Source organism: Argentina anserina, chromosome 4, assembly GCF_933775445.1.
Source record: "Argentina anserina chromosome 4, drPotAnse1.1, whole genome shotgun sequence".
In the NCBI taxonomy this organism is placed as follows: domain Eukaryota; kingdom Viridiplantae; phylum Streptophyta; class Magnoliopsida; order Rosales; family Rosaceae; genus Argentina; species Argentina anserina.
Genome location: NC_065875.1, coordinates 2,905,521 through 2,926,466, shown reverse-complemented (window position 1 = coordinate 2,926,466; position 20,946 = coordinate 2,905,521). Strand labels below are relative to the sequence as shown.

Below are 20,946 nucleotides of genomic sequence, written 5' to 3'. Positions count from 1 at the left end.
AAGAATCTTAACGAGAATTATTGTCTAAGCAGTGGATCAAGTGAAGTGCTCAAATTCAGTCTGGATCTTCTTGTCGTCCGCACGGCTTTGAGCTTGAATCCAATCCTTATACGACACATTCTTGTAGTCGGTATCGAAATTGGTTGGTAATTTCATATGATCAGAGCTAACTGAGGAAACATCAGAGTCTGAATCTTCTCCTTGTGGGCTGCTTTCGTTGCGGTGAGCTTGAATCCAGTCCTTATACGACACGTTCTTATAGTCGGTATCAAAGTTGGTTGGTAATTGCATGTGATCAGAGCTAACCGAGGAAACAACAGACTCTGTATCTTCATTCTCAGACTCTGTATCTTCATGTATGTTGTTGTATTTGGTATCTTCTTCTCGCTTAATTCTTCGATGATCACCTTCGGAAGAAGCAATACTAAAACAACCGCCCATGACGTGTTTGTGTGAGACCTCTCGAGCCTACTATAGAGAAATATATTGATGTATCGTGTATGTTTCAAGTTGAGTTTGATACTTCTTTATTTATAGAGGGAGTAGTACTTCAGATATGGCAAGTATTGTCCTATATATGTTTTCTAATGAGGCAAGGAGTAATAATCCTTTAGATAATGGGAATTATATGTTCCCTGATTTTGCTTGGAAAACTTTTCCTATTTGCTCAAGTTTTTTTATTTCCTAGAGTTACTAGGAGGCTAGGATAACATAAGAAAAAAAATTACTTAAAAAAAAAACTTAAGGACTTCGAAATCCTGAAGATCAAAGGCTGCACGTCTGTACCGTCTTCACAATGTTTAGTCTTGTGTTTGTGCATTTAAACAAGGTACTTAGCTTGACACACACTACTTCTTTATGAGACCTTTGCTAACTTCAATATAGTGTTAGGGTCTCGAAGAACAATTGCTTAGGTTACAAAATCATATACAGAGGATAGAAGAACAAAACTTAATAATGCAAAACACAGACAATATCATAAGCTCGAAAGTAAACACCATTATAGTAGAGTTAAATATAATTTGGAGTGAAGCCAATTAAACACTGATAGCTATCAACATTTTTCGTATTCTATGTTCGACTGTTCGTATCATCAAAAAGAATCAGTTCCACGAACTATAACAGACATTTTACTGTTTTAGTCGACTATCATACATGGTGAGAAGGTGTGTAAGTAGAGTGTTCATCGGAAGGATTCAATCGGCGCATGTTCTTCTAGATAAACTGCTGCCTCAAAGCACTCGGCAGTTTCTAATGGCGACGACCGTGGATCAGCTTTGTAGAGCAGCCCCAGATTGTACCAGGCGGAAGGATTTGATCTGTCAAGTCGTAGCGCATCCATGAGAAAGCTTCTGACAACTGGCAATGATTGACCACCATATTTTCTGAGAATACATGCAGTGGATATCAAGCTTGGGACATGGGTGGGTTCAACATCTAAAGCTTTCCTGAATGATTTCAAAGCTTCTTGGTGAAGGCCCTTGGCTTCATAAAGTAAACCTAGAGAAACAACCAAGCGTTAAGTATATGCAGTAGTGATCATCAAACTAAGCTTGCAATCTTTAGAAGATCAAATAATGGTATTTAAGTAATTTAACTGACTTCAAGAAAATAAAACTTTCGTGCCACAATTTTGTAAGATCTAGATTAAAGTATTAAACAACAAGTCAATTTTCCAAGCAACTGTTATGATCTGTTATTTCAAAAATCAGCTGTCAAATTTATATTACCAAAGTTAGTTAAAGTTATGCCATGGCATTCTTACTTTAGAAAGCCAACTTCAAGACATACTATTCATGATTGTCATTTTCCAGGGACCAATTATTCCTATGTAAATGAAATAGATCAAGGAAAGCAAACTAGAATCATATGTCAATGTATAATGCAGTTTCTTAACATTAACATACCTGTACAGTGCCATCTGGAAGCAGAAAGAGGATTGATAGCCTGGGATTTTGAAAGGCAGACCTCAGCATCCCGCCATTGTGACAAATTTGTGTATAAATTAGCTAAATCATGCCATGTCTCCATTTCCAAGCTTCTGTTATGGTTTATTCTTTTCTGTAAAAATGTAAATGAATGTTACACGTTATCCAATTAGCTACATCCTTGACCAACGACAAAGCTTAGCATTTCCACTTTCAAAAATAATAATAATAAATAAAAGTCCACTTATTTGCTGTAGCATATTCCTTATCAACCACGAAAAAGTGCAATGCCAGCCCACTTATAAATTTTATGAAAACTACAGTTAAAACCCATATATGATGATAATATTAGCTACACTATCTAAAGAATGTGACAAACATGCATGGATTCACAGAAAAAAGACCTGATTTGTATTGGATGTAATCATCACTACCTTTAGAAGCCTCTTCTCAACACCCAAGTTTTTACTCCGAACTTGCAGAACAGCCAGAAGGTGTGTATATGTTTCTATGGCATTCTTTAACTGGCCCTGTGCAATTAGAAGCTTTGCTTTAGTTCGCAACAGTTCTCCTTGATCCCACTTCCCCGTCTGATCGAGAGCAGCATTGATTACAATCTCAGCATCAATAAATCTTTTTTGAGCTGACAATATTTTTGCCAAAAGAGTATATGCTTTTATACTAGACCCAGCCTCAAGATTTAATAGCTCCTTTGCATAAGAAAGTGCAACTTCCAACTTCCTTTGCTCAGCATGTTCTAGACAAAGATGAAACACAATATATGGATTCCTTTCTCTCATGATTGTCTCAGCAGTTTGTAGTGCTTGTAATGCTTCAGACTGCTTCAAAATCCTTTCAGAGTCGGAAGAAACTGATCTGGACTTAACTGACAAGGAAACACCCAGTAAGCAATGTGCAATACTCAGCAGAGGGTAGCATGTTCCATCCAACTCTGAAAGTGCTTTACATGCAAATAATATTCCATCCTCAATGCAAACCAAATTTTCACTGCAAATCTTGGAGGCAAGTAATGATTCCAGAATGCAGTCTGTGGTCTCTCGATCATTTAAAATATTCCTCAAAAGATTTAAAGCGACCAAGTTCTCACCTTCCCCATAGTAACACAGAGCTAGAGTGAAGTATCTTTCTTTTCTTCCCATAATACCAGGACTCAATTCTTCTATCTGATGGGCTAGAGCACTTAGTGTCCCTGAAACAGACAAGGCAAAGGAAAGATGCTCAATAATAGAAGGATCCCATACAATCCTTCCAACAAAAAATTTCCTTAAAAGAATCAGCAGCAGCAGAACAGCCTCTTCTATATTGTTTTTCGGCACAAAGGAGCTTTCCATCTGTGAACGAAGATTCGGAGGGTTTGCATCACAACCACTATACAGTAGAAAAACTGCAAACTCTTTTTCTATCCTTGAAGTAGTTTCAACATCAAGACTCCAATGGTAGAGGAGAGCCTGCCTGTATGACAAGATAGCTTCTTGGGGATCCCCAGCAAGTATATACAACTCTGGAAGTAGCTTAACAGCTTTACCAACAGTCTCTTGTAATTTACAATCAGAAGCAAAATTTAAAGGCAAGCCCTCTGGTAATGCAGCTTCAACAGTGTCCAAAATAATTTTGCATGATTGAGCAGCTTCTGAAAAAATGCAGGTGGACACAGCAAATTAGCAAAGCTACTTCTTACATGAAATTGTAGTATCTCAAGAATTTCATAAGTGCACTATGTCAATAATTTTTCACTTTCATTGATTGTTATAGAAAGCTGAGAAGATGCAACAAAATTGTGTAGGGGACTGTTAACAAAGTATTAAACCAAAGAGACCATAAAGGTCAGCATAGAATTCAGAAGATGTAAATAATAGTAGCACGAAAACCTTATGTTCCTGGATTGTCTGAAGCTCATGAGTCATGGCATGAAAACCAATACAAGAGGAGAGAAAACAGGACATGGAAATAGTACCTGCAAACCTTCCAAGAGTCTGAAATGATTTCGCTTTAAGCAAAACAGATTCAAGGAGCAAACTAATAGCATGCATAGACATGGGTGGAACAGCATCACTTTGAGAACGACGTCTGTTAAACTCACATCTTCGAGAAATGGAAACTTTTATCTTAGGAATCACAGCACCAATGTCTATTCCTTCAAATACTTGAAGAGCAGCTTGTGTGTTACCTTTTTGATACTCAAGCCTTCCTAAAAGAGCTCTTGCTTCCTATGAAATATATGCAGGACTCGTACCCTTTAGAAATTATCAATACGAATGAAGATTCAAGCCAAGCACAATTCATAAATGTGACCATGCAGATCGTTCTGGTATGCAGTAAACCACTTAAGTGTATCAATAGCAATAATGGCCAAATTCGATTCTTTTGTACTAAAATTTAATGCAATATCAATATCACTGTTGACTGCCAAACAATAATTATAATCAAACCCAACCAGTTGCATCTTAAAAGAAGTGAAATTTTCAAATGTCAGTGCTGTAAATTCTACCCCTCTCAGTCATGGTTTTGGGGAAGAAAGAAAAATGAAATACAAAAACATCGTATTTCTCAAAAGGACTATATGACGAGGAGACTAACAAATGTAACTATTATATCTTAAGCTATTAACAGGGAAGAAAAGCACAAAGTCAGCTCAAGGTGCCTAGAGAGCCCATAACCTGTACAAATTCACCCACTGCCAAATCTGTTGATCAGTACGGTCAATGACTGCAACATAAATAATACCTTCACAGTGCCATCACCTTTTAAATGTGTCAATCATGATTAAACCTGGTTTCATATTCAAAGGACCTAAAAAAACTTTCATGCCATTTATATTTCAAATAAAATTGCCAATCTCTACCCAGATGGTAGATGTCAAACGTTACTAAGAATAATCTCGAATTTGGCACTATCTTGCTTGATCATTTAATGCTGTTGGACACTATTTTTAACTCAAAAGGTAAACCTACAAATGAGCTCATTGGGACAGTAACAACTAGCTTACTGTGATGCGAGTCAATATAAGTTGCACTATCATCCATGAAGGATAGAACCTTACAGATATATATATATATTTTTTTTTTTTGAACTAATATAGGCATTATCAACCACAGAGAAAATTCAATTATAGCATGGGCAAGTTATTCCACTAAATGTATGAAATAAATCAGAAAAATTCAAGAAGAAAGGCAAAAGAATAGATGCAACCAACCTCATAGTTTAGATAACCACTTTCACGCAGAGAGGACTCAGCTTCTTCAATATTGCTATTATCCACCTTTGTTTCTACCTCACCTGTTCGAGATGAGTACCCGCTGGCTGAATAGTCTCTAGTAGCCAGGGAGTCAGATGAATGAGCTACATCCTCTACCTTGAACTGCTCCCCAGAACACATACACTTCAGCATCTTTTGCAACCTTCCTCTGATGCTGAATCTTCTTTTATTCATCCACTTCTTAACTTTCATACTGGATCATTCCAATTGAACTTTTCTCCAAAACAGCATCACCATACAACAATAAAAGGACAAAACAAAAATCAGAACCTTCCAAAGAAAAGTAAATGCAGAACACATTAGCTCTAAAGGTATAAGATCATGAACAGACATGTTATGTAGCCTATAACTTACTTCTTGCACCTGAAGATTTAGTATGCTTAACAACCAACAAAATGAATATGCATATCACATCCACATAATAGACAGAAGCTTTAAGCTCCAAAGACCAAGTTCCAAGAATGAATTGTAGAACAATTTTAGTATACTTCTCACTCTAAAATCCTGATTCCCAGAACTCAAAATTTCAACACAACCCTTAAACTGGAAAGCTGAAGCCCAATTCAAAGAACCAACAGCATCCACCAATTGCAAACACTAACCCCCACAACCAGCTCATTAAAGATGAAAAGAACCAAAAGAACACATATATATAACTCATAAAAATCCACCCAGTTCAATTCAACACCCACAATCAAAGGAAACCACAATGATTGTGCAACATAAAGTCAAAGAAATAGGGAAAATAAAAAAACAATACCCATTGCAGTATAACAGGGGGGAGATCAAAGAGAGAAAAGAAAGTACCTTTTGGTTGGCTAAAAGAAGCAATGACAGAGCCCACAAAGCACCAACTTCCCTATGCATCTCTCCCCCAATTCATCCAAAAACAGAACTAAAACAACTAACCCAGTTGAACACTTCTCCTTCTGTTCACCTAGAATCCAAAGCTCCTTCCTTTTTCCACTTCAACTTCTTAAACTTCTTCTTCTTCTTGTTTCTCTGTTTGTGTCTTGTCTGAACAAGTCTTCTGGGTTGCTTGAGGTTGTTGTCCCTACAACTGGGGGGCATTAAATTATGAAAGCTAACCCTCTGAATCTTCATTCAAGGGTGTGAACATTACAGAGGGAACAGTTTGTTTTGTGAGACTTGTTAATTACTTGAAAAAACGCATGATTAATATTAAACAGGATTAATTATATAGGTATATGGCAGGCAATTCGAAAGGAATGTCAGGGGCCCAGTTTGAAAATCAAACCCCCCACCATTTTCCACCGGCATGAGTTCAGTCAACTGCCCAGAGTCGTATGCAATCAAGCCAAGAAGCGAAGAGGGAGTTAGAATGGTACGGTCAAAAAAATCAAAATGTGGGGATGTTAATCGCATTAACGTGTGAAAAGTTCAAAAAAAAAAGGGATTAAAATATCAAATGTACAGTTAAATTTCTATATATTAATATGCTCCGGACCAATAAAAATTATCAATTTACCGTATTATTAATTTATTTATAAATTAATATTTATTAAATTATCAAAGTATAATAAATTATTGTTGCATTATGAGAAATACATACCCGAAGTTATGGCACAATGAGATTCAAGATGACATTATTTTCAAGAAAAAAAACAAGTAACAAATAAGTTAGAATTTACAAAATACTCATAAATGTAAAATTATTTATACGTGATAAATAATTATTAATTTATATATTTAGTGGGTCTATGTGAAGTTTTGAATTTATATTATCTTATAAATTTAGAGAATTATTAATTTAACACATTAACTCAAAGTCGTGATAAAATTTATTATTTTAACGAGATTATTAATTAATCGTGTATTAAGTTAATAAGGTTTTACTGTACCTTCAATTGATCTAAAAAAAGGGTTACTATCTTTTTTTTTTTTTGCTCTAATTGAACTGATCTGATATTTCAACAATTAGGATTTGATGGACACCAGTGGAATCATGTTGAAACTTAAACTGTGCTCTATTTTGGTTTCAAGATAAATTGAAGTGCTGAAGTGATCTGTACATGGCCATCCATGATACTTCCTCCATTTGATTCGCCTTCACCCATTTAGCAGATGAAACAAGAAACCCACTCCACAGTTAGACAATATGGAAGTTATCAATTCAAATCCGTTACATCATATTAGATAAGCACAAACTAATTAAGCAAATACTAATCAATTATCCCAGAAGTCCATTCCACAACCAATCCAATGATCCCACAATGTGGAACAGTCAAAGGACTGCCAAGAACTAACCATACAATTGGAAAAAAAAAACTACACACTCCTCTCTCTCCAACTTTTTTCTCTATGCCTTCTCTCTACACAGCGCCTCCTTCCCTCTCCTCTCTCATACCGGATCTGGATCTTTTTGATTTGGATCTTGGTCTGAGAGATGGGAAAGGCTTAAATTTTATGTCTTTCCTTTTGGTCTGCATCTCTATGCTTATGTCATGGTCTCTATCTCTTTTGGGATCTCTATCCGCTATGGTCTGATCCGAGGCTTTGTGCCTCTCATGTCGACCTTTGGGCTTTTCCCTTCTGTTTTGTTTTCTCTTTGGTCTGATCCTTGATTTGTTCCTTATGATCCCAACTCTCCTTTGTCCAAATCTAATCTTTGATTACAGCTCAAACTACTTGTCGTACTTGTGTGTCCCTCTAGTAGTGGCTCTTATCTTGTTCCTTCTACCATGACTTGTAAATATGGTCTATGTGTGTGTAATATCTCACATCAGTCAATGGATAGGAGGTGATATGTCTTATATGTACATGCTCACTTCTATCTAACACTAGGTCTTTTCGGGGCTCAATGGCTTCGATATGGATGAGAACTCTGAAGTTAAGCTTGTTCGGGCTAGAGCAATCATACGATGGGTGACCTACTGGGAAGTTATTCGTGAGCTCTCAGAAACAAAACTGTGAGGGTTACGCCCAAAGCAGACAATATCGTGTTACGGCAGAGCGATCTCGGGATGTGACAATTTGGTATCAGAGCCACTCTACCATGTGGTGCGAGTGTACCGATGAGGACGTCAGACTCTTAAAGGGGGTGGATTGTAATATCTCACATCGGCCAACGGAGAGGTGGTGATGTGTCTTATATGTACATGTCCACCTCCAACTAACACAAGACCTTTTGGGGGCTCAATGGTTTCGGAGGGGATATGAAATCCAAAGTTAAGCTTGCTCGGGCTAGAAATCATAGGATGGGTGACCCACTGAGAAGTTACTCGTGAGCTCTCAGAAACAAAACAGTGAGGGCTATGCCTAAAGCGGACAATATCGTATTACGGCAGAGTGGTCCCGGAATGTGACAGTGTGGCTCTCCATAGCTCAAATCGAAATAGGGTATGCCCATTTGTGCGGCACCAGGTGATGCTTCAAGAGTATGAACACCTTTTGGGTGTTTGTCTCTTGGGTCCGGTAGTGGATCTCATCTTTTAAGCTTAGCTAGTCTCTTTGGTTTACTTATTGGTAGAAGATGTTCTCCAAATTGGAGATGGTTTGGGTTATTTGTTCTTGAAACTTGCATCTGGAGATTTGTCTGTTGGTATCAATCTAGTTGGAACTTGGAACCGTCATCAAAGCCTTAAACAATGACTACATTTGGCTGGGTCATGGTGCGTGTTGTTTAGCTCTTCATTCTGACTAGAGGTGGGCATAAAAAATAGAAATCACGATCCCGTCCCAATCTCGTCCCGAAATTCATAGGAACGGGACGGGACAGAGATCTAAAAATGTTCGTCCCGTCCCGATCCCGTCCCGTTTCATAATGGTGGGATGGGACGTGGGACGAATAATTTATATCCCGCTTCGTCCCGTCCCGTCCCACCTTTAATGAAAACTTAAAAATTCTTATATATTTGTATCAAAATGAAACAAATTTATGTTCTTAATAACTTCAAAATTATATCAACTCAAATAATAATGGTAAATTATAATTTTGAACATAATATGTATTTTTTTTGTTAAAATTTCATTATTAAATGTTACTTTGTTATGAAAAATTAAAAATATAGGTTTTTATTTAACTCCATAGGAAGGTGGGATTTGTCCCGTCCCGTCCCGATCTCGTCCCGTCCCAACCGGGATTAATCCCGAGTGAGATGCATTCTTAAAAACCCTCATCCCGTCCCGATCCCGTCTCGATTCAAAAGAGTGGGACGGGACGTGGGATGAGCCCCGTCCCGTCCCGTCCCGTGCCCACCCCTAATCCTGACGACTCCATCTATATTGTGTATTCCTCATTGTTGAGTTCTCCTTGGCTGATCAAGATTGTGGGTTTGCCTGGTTAAAGCCCTGTGTCTTATGTTTGTTGTTTAGCTTGAGCCCTCTTGGGGCTTTTGTTAGTTGTTTCTGTTTCTCATGGAAGTCTTGTTGGATTTTCTTGTTGTAACGGTTTCTTATGAATGAAAGTTTATCCCATTTGTTAAAAAAAAAAACTAACCATACAATGGTATCGAGTATCAACGTCATTCTTATAGTAATTAATATGGGCTTAATAGCCAATTTGTTCCGTTAGGATTCAGCTTAGTGTCAATTTGTTACCCTAGCTTTTATTTCTACTAATTTGCTACCCTAGGTTTTCATAATTAGCCAATTTGCTACTCAAAGTATTAATGTTACCAATTTCCTACTCCATGTTTCTAAAATTAATTATTTTGTCATCATCTTTTCATATCAAAATTTCAATTCTCCCTACCAACTGACTTAATTTGAAAATCCAAATAAACAAATTGGATTATCTTGAAAAGCCAAGAGAAGTAAATTTTGTTTAAGGTTAGTAAATTGACAAAATTAATACTTGGGTAGCAATTTGGCAGAATTAAAAAGTAAAGTAGCAAATTGACACTTAGATGAATATTAGGGTAGTGAATTGGCAATTATGCCATCAATATATGACAACGTGAGATGAATGAATCAACTCGATCAATGCAAACTATACATCCATCTAGAGTGCATCTCAAACTAGTCAAAACATGTAACTTAAGTGCGTAACCGATTAATTTTATAGGGTTATTTGCTTAAACTTGCATGAACCAGCTCCCGTGGGGGTGAAAATAAATGGGTCATGTTAAAATTTTTGGCTTCTGTTTGGGTCAAATCCTGTGATTTATCTATTGGGTTGACTTAAGCTATTGCTTCCATCATAAGCTTCCTTTTTCTTTATCTTCTTTCTCACTCAATTACACTATCTCCTCCCTTCTCTCTATAATTCATAAATCACCATTATTCTTTTTGGCTTCAAATTTGATTAGGAATGTTGCCATTTTACCCATTTAAGGTCTCCAAATTCTCCTTTGTTGTTTATTTAATTTTGGATATTGGGTTGTTTATACCTAAATTTACGGTTTTTGATATTGGGTTCTTTTCGCTCATCTAACATTTGGATACTAGATCCGCCACTGAATTTGATTAATACTCGTAATTTGATTAACGTACTCCCAGTCGATTAAAATTAATTTATGCAAAAATGAAACTTGGATGGGACTGATTTTTGTACAATAATATTTGCATGATTGAACCAAAATAAAAAATCACTGATCAATCTAGTATTGGTGACCTGCAAAAGAATGGTGTATGCACGATCAGTTTGATAGACAGTCTCTTCAAAAGCAGGGGTATATATCGTATGGTTGTGTGTGTATATGCCCGCCAGAGAATAGATATAAATAGCTATCTCTACGTACATAATATCTATGTACGTAGTCACAGTCCTATACATATATATCGTTCATACTTGCATGAAATTGGCCGGATCAGTACGTGGAGATTGGTCGACCTAAGAAAGAAGAATCTGGACATGCTTTTGCATATGCATGCTTGGTTTTCAGCTTCAACCTTTTAGCTACCGATCGATCTTTCCGGTCGAGTTATGAGTGTTATGTGGGGCGGGTAGAAGAACTTAATGCTATTTGTTGAAAAACATGCATGTTCAAATGATTAGCTCTCGCATTTAAATTCAGCAAACTAAAATATTGACTACTTAACTGCTAGGTAGAGCATGTATTTAATTTCTTTATTACAATCAGCGATCCAGGATCCAAAGGTTATTTATCCTAGTTGATAATGACACAATTTTTTTTTAAGGTTTGGAACCCAGGCTCATTCTCATATTTTTTTTTCAATAAAAACATACATCGGAAAAGGACATAAACTTGAATCCCATGAATTGAAAACAACAAGCATATATATGTTGTAAGCAATATATGTTGTAAGCAATACTAAGCTAAAGATGAAAATATATTTTTCAATCTTTTGGGTTTTCCTGTGATCCGCCATGACAAAAGATGAGCAACTGAGAACATCTATTCGAATAACAAGCCAACAAAAATAAAAACACATTATTAATTTATCATCCAAGCCCCACTGTATTAAACCATCAAAATTTAATTTTCTAACCCAATCGTAATCTTCGACGTTAAACCCAGAACAAGTATTCACACCGAAGAGAACCGTGCCTGTTTAACGTCTCTCACTCTCAATTAATTTTTGTTCTTTTGTTTTTGTATGGGCTGTTGTATGGCTATATGCCTATATAATATATATATATACCTAGGGAATTTTGTGCTTAAAAGTTGTCTGGGCTTCAACCCAGTGGCCCTGTGAACAAGTCCGCCCCTGCGATCAGCGGTGATAAAAATAGAGATCGAGCCCGAATGGAGCTTTGAACCTGAATTTATATATGGCCTAAATTAAGAGAGCCGGAAGTGAAAAGACATGCATATCTATGATGGAGATTAAAGGGAGCTAGAAGTGATATGAAGTTTACATGTAATTTCTTGTACCAATTGTATTATCAAAGACGACTCTTAGTAATCTGTTTGACATTTACAAGGAAAGAGTGACACCTTATTATGTAAAAATTAATACATGAAAACATTAATTATGATGCAGTAAAATCAAGGAAAAGTAAACTAGCTTATAAGCTGCTAATTCCAACTTCCAAACAAATGAAACAATGGAAACTATCTTCACTAGTTTTAGTTCCTTCAAGGCAGGTGGTGTGTAAATTCTACCCTTCTCTAAATTCGATCGCTTGTAGATCAGAGTCATCAGACCTTTGAATCACTTCCTCCACATTCTCAAGAGCAGCTGCCGATAAGTCCCTAGCTTGTGGCTTGTGCATATGCATGGTAAGTTAACTGTCTTGATGATCGATCGAGAAAGCTCACTCTTTGTAATCCCAGGTTGAAGATCGATTGGTAACAAAAACAACTAGCTAGCTAACTAGTGTTGACGAACCGCATCGATCAACTACCAAATTTATTTTCGAAAAGTGACACGATACCGCGCCGATTCTCCTTAATTTTCACTTCTCCATCTATAAGTTCTATAAAAACGTGGGGAAGGTAGTGATCGTCTCTTATGATACGTTTATTAACGTGGAATGAAATTAAAAATAGAGAAATTGATTATGGGATAAGAGAATTCTATCGTTTATTAATACATAGGAGAATTGAAATGAATGTAGGTTTTACCTCCTCATTAAGAATCGATTCCTCCCAAAACCACTAACTTGATACCCAATGGAGGAGGTGAGTATCAAAATCAACTCCTCTATCAGTTTGGGTATCAATTTTTATTACCTAAACTACCCTAATTTAATTGAGAATATTTCCAAATTATCCAACTAATTGAGAATATATATATATATATATATATATATATATATATATATATATTGTTAAAACCCACAAATAAACAACCACATATATTCTACGGGAGTACTTAAAGTTAGTTCGTCTCTTTTTCTAATAATATTATCTAATTGTTTTTCTTTTATTTACATAATTATTATCAATAAGTGAAATTTTTAATTGGAATTGATTTGTCTTATTGAGTGTTAAAGGAGAAGAAAATTGGTGTAGTGACATTTGTATGTCATTCTGATTGTAAAAATTGATGTAACACAATAGCACTATTGATTGGTAGACGAAATAAGCGACTTCATAGATATATATGGGTAATTCAGTAATCAAATTAATTTTAATTCTGATTCTGATGGTAAGTAAACAACATCAATTGTAATTAGTATTATTTATGTTTTAATTCCATATTAAAAGTAAACATTTCAATAGAATTGAAATCTCCACATCCAAATTTATTCCGTCTCTCATTCCTAATAAATTTCATTCCTAATGAGTTCCATTCTAAGTTAATAAACGTGTCATTAAATAGTTAGTAGAGATTCAGTGAGGAAACCATATTTTACTTGTCATATTATTCATTTTTAAAGCATAGTTTTACAATTAGGTGGCTAGCTACAGTAAAATATCGTTAAATTAATATTCGATTAACAACTTCACTGAAATAATAATATTTATTGGTCCCGATTTGGGACTAACGTACTAAATTAATATTTCGCTACATTTATAAGATAATCGAAATTCGAGACTACACATGAGCCATATCAGATATATAAATAATAATTTCTTATTACATATAAAATAGTTTTACATTTACTAATACTTTGTAAAGTTTGACTCATTTGTTACTTTTCTTTTCTTGAAAATGATGCCACTTTGAATCTCATTATGTTTTTTTTAACATGATAATAATTTCTTTTGTGATTTTTTCTTAGCGTAATAAGAAATTATATTTTCAATATCCTCGTTGTCTTGATAATGTAGTACATTCAACAAAATAGTAAATTTGATAATGTTTATATAATATGAACAAAGTAATAATACATCGAACAAATTAATACATTTAATAATGTTTATTGAATAAATTATCAATGTAGTACATTGAATAAAGTACAACATTTATTTTCTGAAAAACTATTTGTTATACATTAATAAATTAATTTATCAATAAATTAATATTTATTAATTGATTAATATATTTTTTTTATTAAGATTTATCGATAAATTAATAACGCGATAAATTAATAATTTTTAATTTTTTACTAATCCCGAGGCTGTTACTTTATAGATATTTTACTGTACATCATCTTTTACATTATATTATCAATCCTACGAAATGCGCAGGAAAAAATGACTTTAATTTAGGGCTCCAAGAGTGATTGGAAATAGGTAGAAGTTTTTCAATCGGGTAATTGGAGTTTTTTTTAAATAAAAAATGGGCGGCTGCCCTCATAACGTATCCATTAATGAAATCGCAAAATACAAGGGGGACATTGAGCCTAAACCCCATACTGCAAGAACATCTTGAAATAATATTAGGCCTCTCCACATAACTTATGCATTCTAACAAGCACTAATTAGCAAGGAGTGCAACATTGGTGGATCCGTTTGCTTTACAAATTTGACGACATATCGGAAAGATAATGTTCATGAAGAGCCATAAATTACTATATCTATTAGTTTTCCCACTATGTGGCTATTGAAACATAACAATGACCCCAAGTTTCATCATACCACTAAGAGGCTGCGACCATTTGACCAAGCAATGAACTCGACGCCTACCTAGGATAAACCAGACACAATGAGTGTAGACCCCGGGACCAAGCCCACCTCTATTTATTGAAAGCAAAAACGTAAACCATACTTACAAAAAATAACAAAACAGTAAAAATATATATGCTGAAACTGGGCTACTTTAATGGACTTAGGCTTGGCCCAAACAGGACCAACCCAAATTGAGGCCTCAGCCTAGGACCAAAAATCGCAGGCCACCAAGAGAGCCCGAAAGACCAAAACCCACTGCCGCCCCCACCAAATCGCCGCTGGTACCATCCCGCCGAACTTGATCAACCGCCGCCACCACTCCTTCCTCATGGCGTCATGAAATACTACCAGGACAGATTGAATATTTCCCCGAATCGGGTAATTGCAGGTTATGTTGACCTTAGAACAGAAGTTGGTCAACACAAGCCGAAGTCAAAAGTCTGCAAATCAAATTCCTAGCATGTCAGGTGGCAGATGGCAGATGATGAATGGTTGCTGCAGCAACACCCCCAAATGAATAAGAAGCCTGTAAACCCCCTTGCCCCATTTTCGGTTTTCCGAAGGGTTTCCACTTTCCAGCATGGGCACGCAATTAACCTTTAAGAACCAGAAAGAAATCTATGGCAAATTCATCTCCGATTTCACCATCTTCGACCTTGCTATTAGTTTCTAAGTTCTATTGTAAAACTTAAACCTTTTTTTATACGTGTAAAAAATAAACCTGGTGTTTCAGGATGAAATAATTGTGTATTATTGAATGATATGGAGGCCTATATATAGGCATTACAAAACCACAATCCCGTAGGATTCAGAGTCCTAATCTATTACGGAGATACTAATCTATCTCCTAACAGGAAACCTATTAGGCTAAGACACACATAAGGGTAGAATAGTAATTCTCCCGGAACACTCCCCCTTGTGTCGCATGCCTAGGTTGCACGGTGCACACATCGTTGCCTCGGTAAAAACCTTGTCAAGCAAAATAAAAACCTCTTGGGTAAAATAAAAGCTTGATCGAAGGGAAAAAGAGCACAACGCACCGTCTACATTTGATAACATCATGTGAGCTAGACTCCCCCTGAAGTCTACGAAATAACTCCCCCTGATTAGTGCCATAATCATGGAGTACAAAGAACAACGTACACAACGTTCATTACATGCTTCTCAAACGTAGTCTTGGGCTAATGATTAACCATTAATCTAGCCACACATCCTTAGATCATCCATGTTATACTTAGCCAAACTTAGATCTTAGGAAACAAGATTGCATAACAACTCAAAACAAGAGTTTGCAATGAAAATCAGATTCTCGGGTAGAATGACCTTCACTCACTTAAACGGCCATAACTTCTTCGTCAAAATAGGTATCAGCGAACCGTAAAATGTTCTGAAAAGTAGACACCCGTGGCTTTCCAGTGACATAAGGTTCACAACCTCATCCGATCGGAGCAGTTCACAATGCTCTGTCGAAGTTGACTGACTTGCAAATTTCCGGACAGGACTGTCCTACTTTGCTAAAACGGCCATAACTCACTCAATATGATAGCTATGAACGAATGGTTGGTCCCTGGAAAGTAGACACATAGACCTTTCCAACGGTACCAATTTCACCATATTTCATCGAGCGAGCTGTCCTGTAGGTCTCGTTTAAGTTGACCTACGAAACTGGACAGATTCTGATTTGTCACATTTAATGTGTCTTTCGCGAAGAGAATGGGGGAATGGACCAATGAAGGACTGATTTTGGTCCAAAACGGAACCGTACGCATCTTCTACGCTACCAGTGTCGACTGCTACACCAAGGCGTACGTTGATGTTGCTGGAGCTGCTGGCGGCGTTGGTGTGGATAGGATTTGTGTTGGTTCACTAAGTGTAGAACTAAACCCATGTCAAAGAAGCAATGCAAGTCCAATGACAATGCATAGGTGCATAGTTAATCACGTCATAATGAAAGCAATAGTGTCCCAACAACACTAACATGTATGAATGTATAGCTCATTGAATCTCTTCATCATCTATACTTAGACGGAATAGAGAATCAAGAATTAGCTTCATATGAACACATATGGGTATGAGTTCTTGCAACCGATTGTACTACGTTCTCTCGAACGTTGCAATCTGATTACATAATCTCTCCGTGGTCTGGAGGCATTTAAAGTCCCTCGGGCACTCTCATATCTGCGTCAAGATCCCTTTACAGATATTCTATGACCACTATCATATGCTGCAAATCAGTTTTCATGGACACTACTACTGATCAAGTAGCGGAAAGCAATTATGTCCATAACGAGAGAATATAACTCATCGTAGTCAATACTAGGATAATGAGACAATCTTTGCGCCATAAGTCCAGCATATATCGCATGACTTCATCTTTCTCATTACACTTACGAACAACGACCAACATAACAAGTCTAGTTCAGCCTGTATTGATTCTTTCCACTTCGGTCAAGTTGCTCATCGTTGATGCTTTACAACGGAATAAGAGCATAAGCGAATACAACATCAATCATGGGAGATCAATACATTAAACACACGCGCGCGCTGTATACGATCAATTCGTGAGATTTCTATTCTTCTCTAACATCAACAAAAGGAGTCTGTAGCGTCCCACAGAAACTTAGTTGATACACATGTTTAGAGAATATCTCTTGATGATGGGCGAAATACTTGTGCCTACGCACTTCGCTTCTTTCTAGTTTTGATTCTAGAGAATAATGGTCTCCCCCTCATCTAGGCAGGAGCCAAGACCGAAGCTATGACCCTTACTAATCCATCTTTGCGTTTGCCGCCCTTGTTTTGTGGTGCAATGCCACGGGCGCCGACAACACCACAGCGTACGATGGTGCCATCGCCGGCTTCCTTCCCACTGTCAGGGATGGTGCCAACGGTGCTAGGACCAGGTCATATGAAATTCTCTCATATTCTGAGAGTTCCAACCTTACCGGCACATCACAGCATTTATGTGCGATCTCGTCACTTTCACAATATCGGTAAAGTCATTAAGCATCGAATCTTTGACTTTCTGGAGGTCGATAATGCGTTGCACATTTGCTCACTTTGAGTAGTGCGGGATCTTAATGAGATATAGTGCCACACCACGTCAATTCCTGGCGTTAAAACCAGAATGGGAGCATTTCATATCTCCCCCTAACGACGGGAAATATGTCTCATCAAAGTGACCGTCTGCTAATATCGCAGGATAGAGATCAACGGTTGTAGATTGGAAATAGCGGACAAGTGTTGGTGATTCATAAATCATAACCAACCAGAATACTTAATCGTTTCAAGTAGACCCATTGAGATAACTACAATAGAGGCACATAAATAACTTTAACCAAATAGGCGTTAGTGAAAAGAACGTTGGGATCGTATCCAGTGACCATCTGGTACGCACTAAACACTTGGCAAGTTGTGGGTCTGAAACGAATAAGTGTCGCTGCATGCAACATCATTACATATCCCCATGCAAAAATCGGCCGGTTAGTACCCATAACCAAGTCCGAGCTCTGCTAGATCGTGCGGTGAATGAACATGAGGAATAATATGTTCAACGACGATCCTAGTAGATATGCAAAATGAAATCATCAAAGTCGTGGAGGTGAACTCTCCAATGGTATCCATTCAAATAGATTTGAGAGGATAGGAAGGGTGGTGAGCCCTTAGTATGATGATCATAGCTAAAAACTTTAGCGAATGCAGCGTTTCTTGTGGAAAGCAAAGCGACGTGTGACCAACGCGTCGATGCTCTTAACCTATGCCATAAAAATACCGAAAAATGTCCGTATTCGGTTGGATAGGGTCCACTAATGTCACCTTAAATACTTTGTAAGAATGGAATGTTCTCGGTTGGAGCCTTAGCAAATAAGGACTTCCTTGAAATCTAGCAAAAGAACAAGCTTTGCAAAATGAGCGATTGGCATCAGAGATTGTCATGGAGGCATTAGAAGACACGGGAGGCATCACAAGCTCCTGTGAAGGAGGGGATGCCGCCACCGACGGCCTTAATGCCATGGAGTCGCCGAAATAGGCAGGCTCGGCCTCACCGTGCATGGCACAGATAGGCTCGGCCTCACCGTGTGGAGCATGGGTGAGGTGGTCCTCCAATCGCTTCGTGAACATGAAAAATAGATGATAATGTGAATTTCAAAGAACTCGAATCATCATATCTTGTTCAAAATGACCAAAAAACGATCATGTCAAAACCGAGAAGACAGTAAAACCGAACCCATGATTCAAAGAATCTTGAGTTACATAAAGCTACTGCTGCAGGCAAGCAAAACGATGTCTACAGGCTAACAAAGCTACTGTCGAAGCTTGAAAAAGATACTGTCAATGAAATCTGACAGATTTATTCCTCTCCATTCTTAACACAAATATCAAGATGAAAATCCATCATTGGCATGAATGGCCTTTAAAACTTAGCAAGGCACGAAGATATAGAACACAATCTCCGCACGAGATCCGTAAAACAACTACCTGCGCCGTAGGACAGTGTGGGTGGTTACACAATTAGCAAGACACTCGATTTCACGGCGGGACATTCTCAAAATGAAGATTAAGAGAGTCAACGACGCGGTGAACTTCTCTACACAATACGCCGTAGGATATTGTAAGAGAGGAGATTGAAACAAATGGCAATCCCATCGAATGTATCACATGGCAATAGAACTACATTCTTCAACTCAAGAGTTGGAAAAACATGGTATTGGAGCAGTTGAATACCAAACAATTTGGGTGGTAAAAACCATCCAATTGGTGTGGGTGGTCACCAATAATAATAAAATCATTTGAGCTATGAAACGACTTGGAGAAAACCGGAAAATTAACCGGAAAACCATGTCAAATTAACTCAAAACCGGGTGAATTTTGGACTAGGAAAACATGGCAGCAAGAACTGCTGAGATATGCCGGAAAAATGACGAGAAACGACGAAAAAAAAACGTCGGAAAAACTCGTCGGAAGCCGGCGGCACCGATTGCCGGAAATCCGGCCGGCGGTGGCCGGACCTGGCCGGTATGGAGGCCGTAACTTCAGGTCCGACAGGGAACGCCGTCCGGAACCGGATGGCGGTGCCGGAAACGCCGGAAAATGGCCGGAAGGCGGCGAATACGCCGGAAAACGTTCCGGAAACTCCGGAACAGTAACCGGAAAAAACGACGTCAATTTTGACGTTCCGAGGTCCGTTTTCCAAATTTTAAAGTCCAAAATCACAATGTAGTGCTATTGGGGTCCCATGTAACCCAAAAGCGGCCAATTTAAAAACCACGTGAGTTGTAAACGTTGACCATGCATGCTAAGCCAAGGCAAATAAAATTCTCACAAGTCGAAGAAAGACGAGAAATTTTATAGAATATGTCAATATTTAATACAACACAAACAAGCTTCCAATTCCAATAGACGACTTAGGATAAAGTCGAGCAATAATCATGGCAATGCCAACGTCATACTTGAAAAATAGTAAGCAGAAGACATAGTCAAAATAGAGTGACTAATCAAAAGTCCGTAGCAACAAAATCTTGCATATCGGATTGGGCGGAGCCTTAGCCCGAGGCTCAAAAATGTGCTTACTTGAGAATGTAAGAATATTACGTTTCCATCTCCAAAATTCCCTTGAGAAATAGATACAGGTGCCAAAAATGACATGCGTTTCTTGGATGTGGAGTATGCATCAAGGTCAACTCTGATAATACAACGTCATAGACGTTCATTAAATCACTTTAAGTGTGTCCCATAGAATTCTTTATTTTTGGGATCTTTTGTCAGCAAATAATGCTGCATCAGAGTAATGAATCAACTCAAATAAATGAGTACGTAGACCTTGGGATTATCGTTTATAGGCATGAGTTTAAGAAAACTCAAACATTCAAATAACAGTCGCGATGGCGACGCATCCATAAGAAACGAGGGTTGGATAGGTTTCGAATAATCGAAATATTCAAGTATGTAACCGGAATTAGAAGGGTTGTGATGTATATGGTCACAAAATAATCGATGCATATCGGCGATTCTCATGATCGCACCCAAAACAGCGGTGCACTCAGGCGACCACACGAAATCGATATCTTCCTTTTTAAATAATAACGTGACTCCCCCAGGACCGTCACACGAAAAACGTCGACCAAGAGGGGAATCATATCCCTCTTTGGTCTCATCGGCGTTATAAGAAAGGCCGGAAAAGAAGACATGAAAAAGGCTAATAGCGCCCGATAATTTATATATATATCTTCAAAAGCAGCAACTTTAAGAAAAACATACTTGTTGGTCTGCCAAATAGACCGCATATAAGTAAATTGCTCTGCAAATCGATCGTCAT

General features: G+C 37.5%; 2 protein-coding genes across 3 annotated transcripts in view; one reads left to right on the top strand and one right to left on the bottom strand.

Moving 5' to 3' along the window:
• The window catches only part of LOC126789913 (casein kinase 1-like protein 10), a 308,889-nt gene that overhangs the window by 46,402 nt on the left and 241,541 nt on the right, over positions 1–20,946 (top strand). The window lies entirely within an intron of this gene.
• LOC126789912 (protein NPGR2-like) lies at positions 982–6,348 on the bottom strand. 2 transcript variants are annotated; one of them, XM_050515990.1, is made up of 6 exons: positions 6,013–6,348; positions 5,143–5,417; positions 3,904–4,156; positions 2,363–3,579; positions 1,908–2,061; positions 982–1,500 (listed from the first exon to the last, which is right to left on the bottom strand). In XM_050515990.1, exons 2-6 carry the CDS (start codon positions 5,395–5,397, stop codon positions 1,184–1,186), a joined length of 2,196 nt encoding a protein of 731 aa, XP_050371947.1. In that variant the 5' UTR covers positions 5,398–5,417; positions 6,013–6,348; the 3' UTR covers positions 982–1,183. The 2 variants fall into 2 exon arrangements, with proteins under 2 accessions (XP_050371947.1, XP_050371948.1); XM_050515991.1 differs by lacking the exon at positions 6,013–6,348 and adding an exon at positions 5,560–5,930.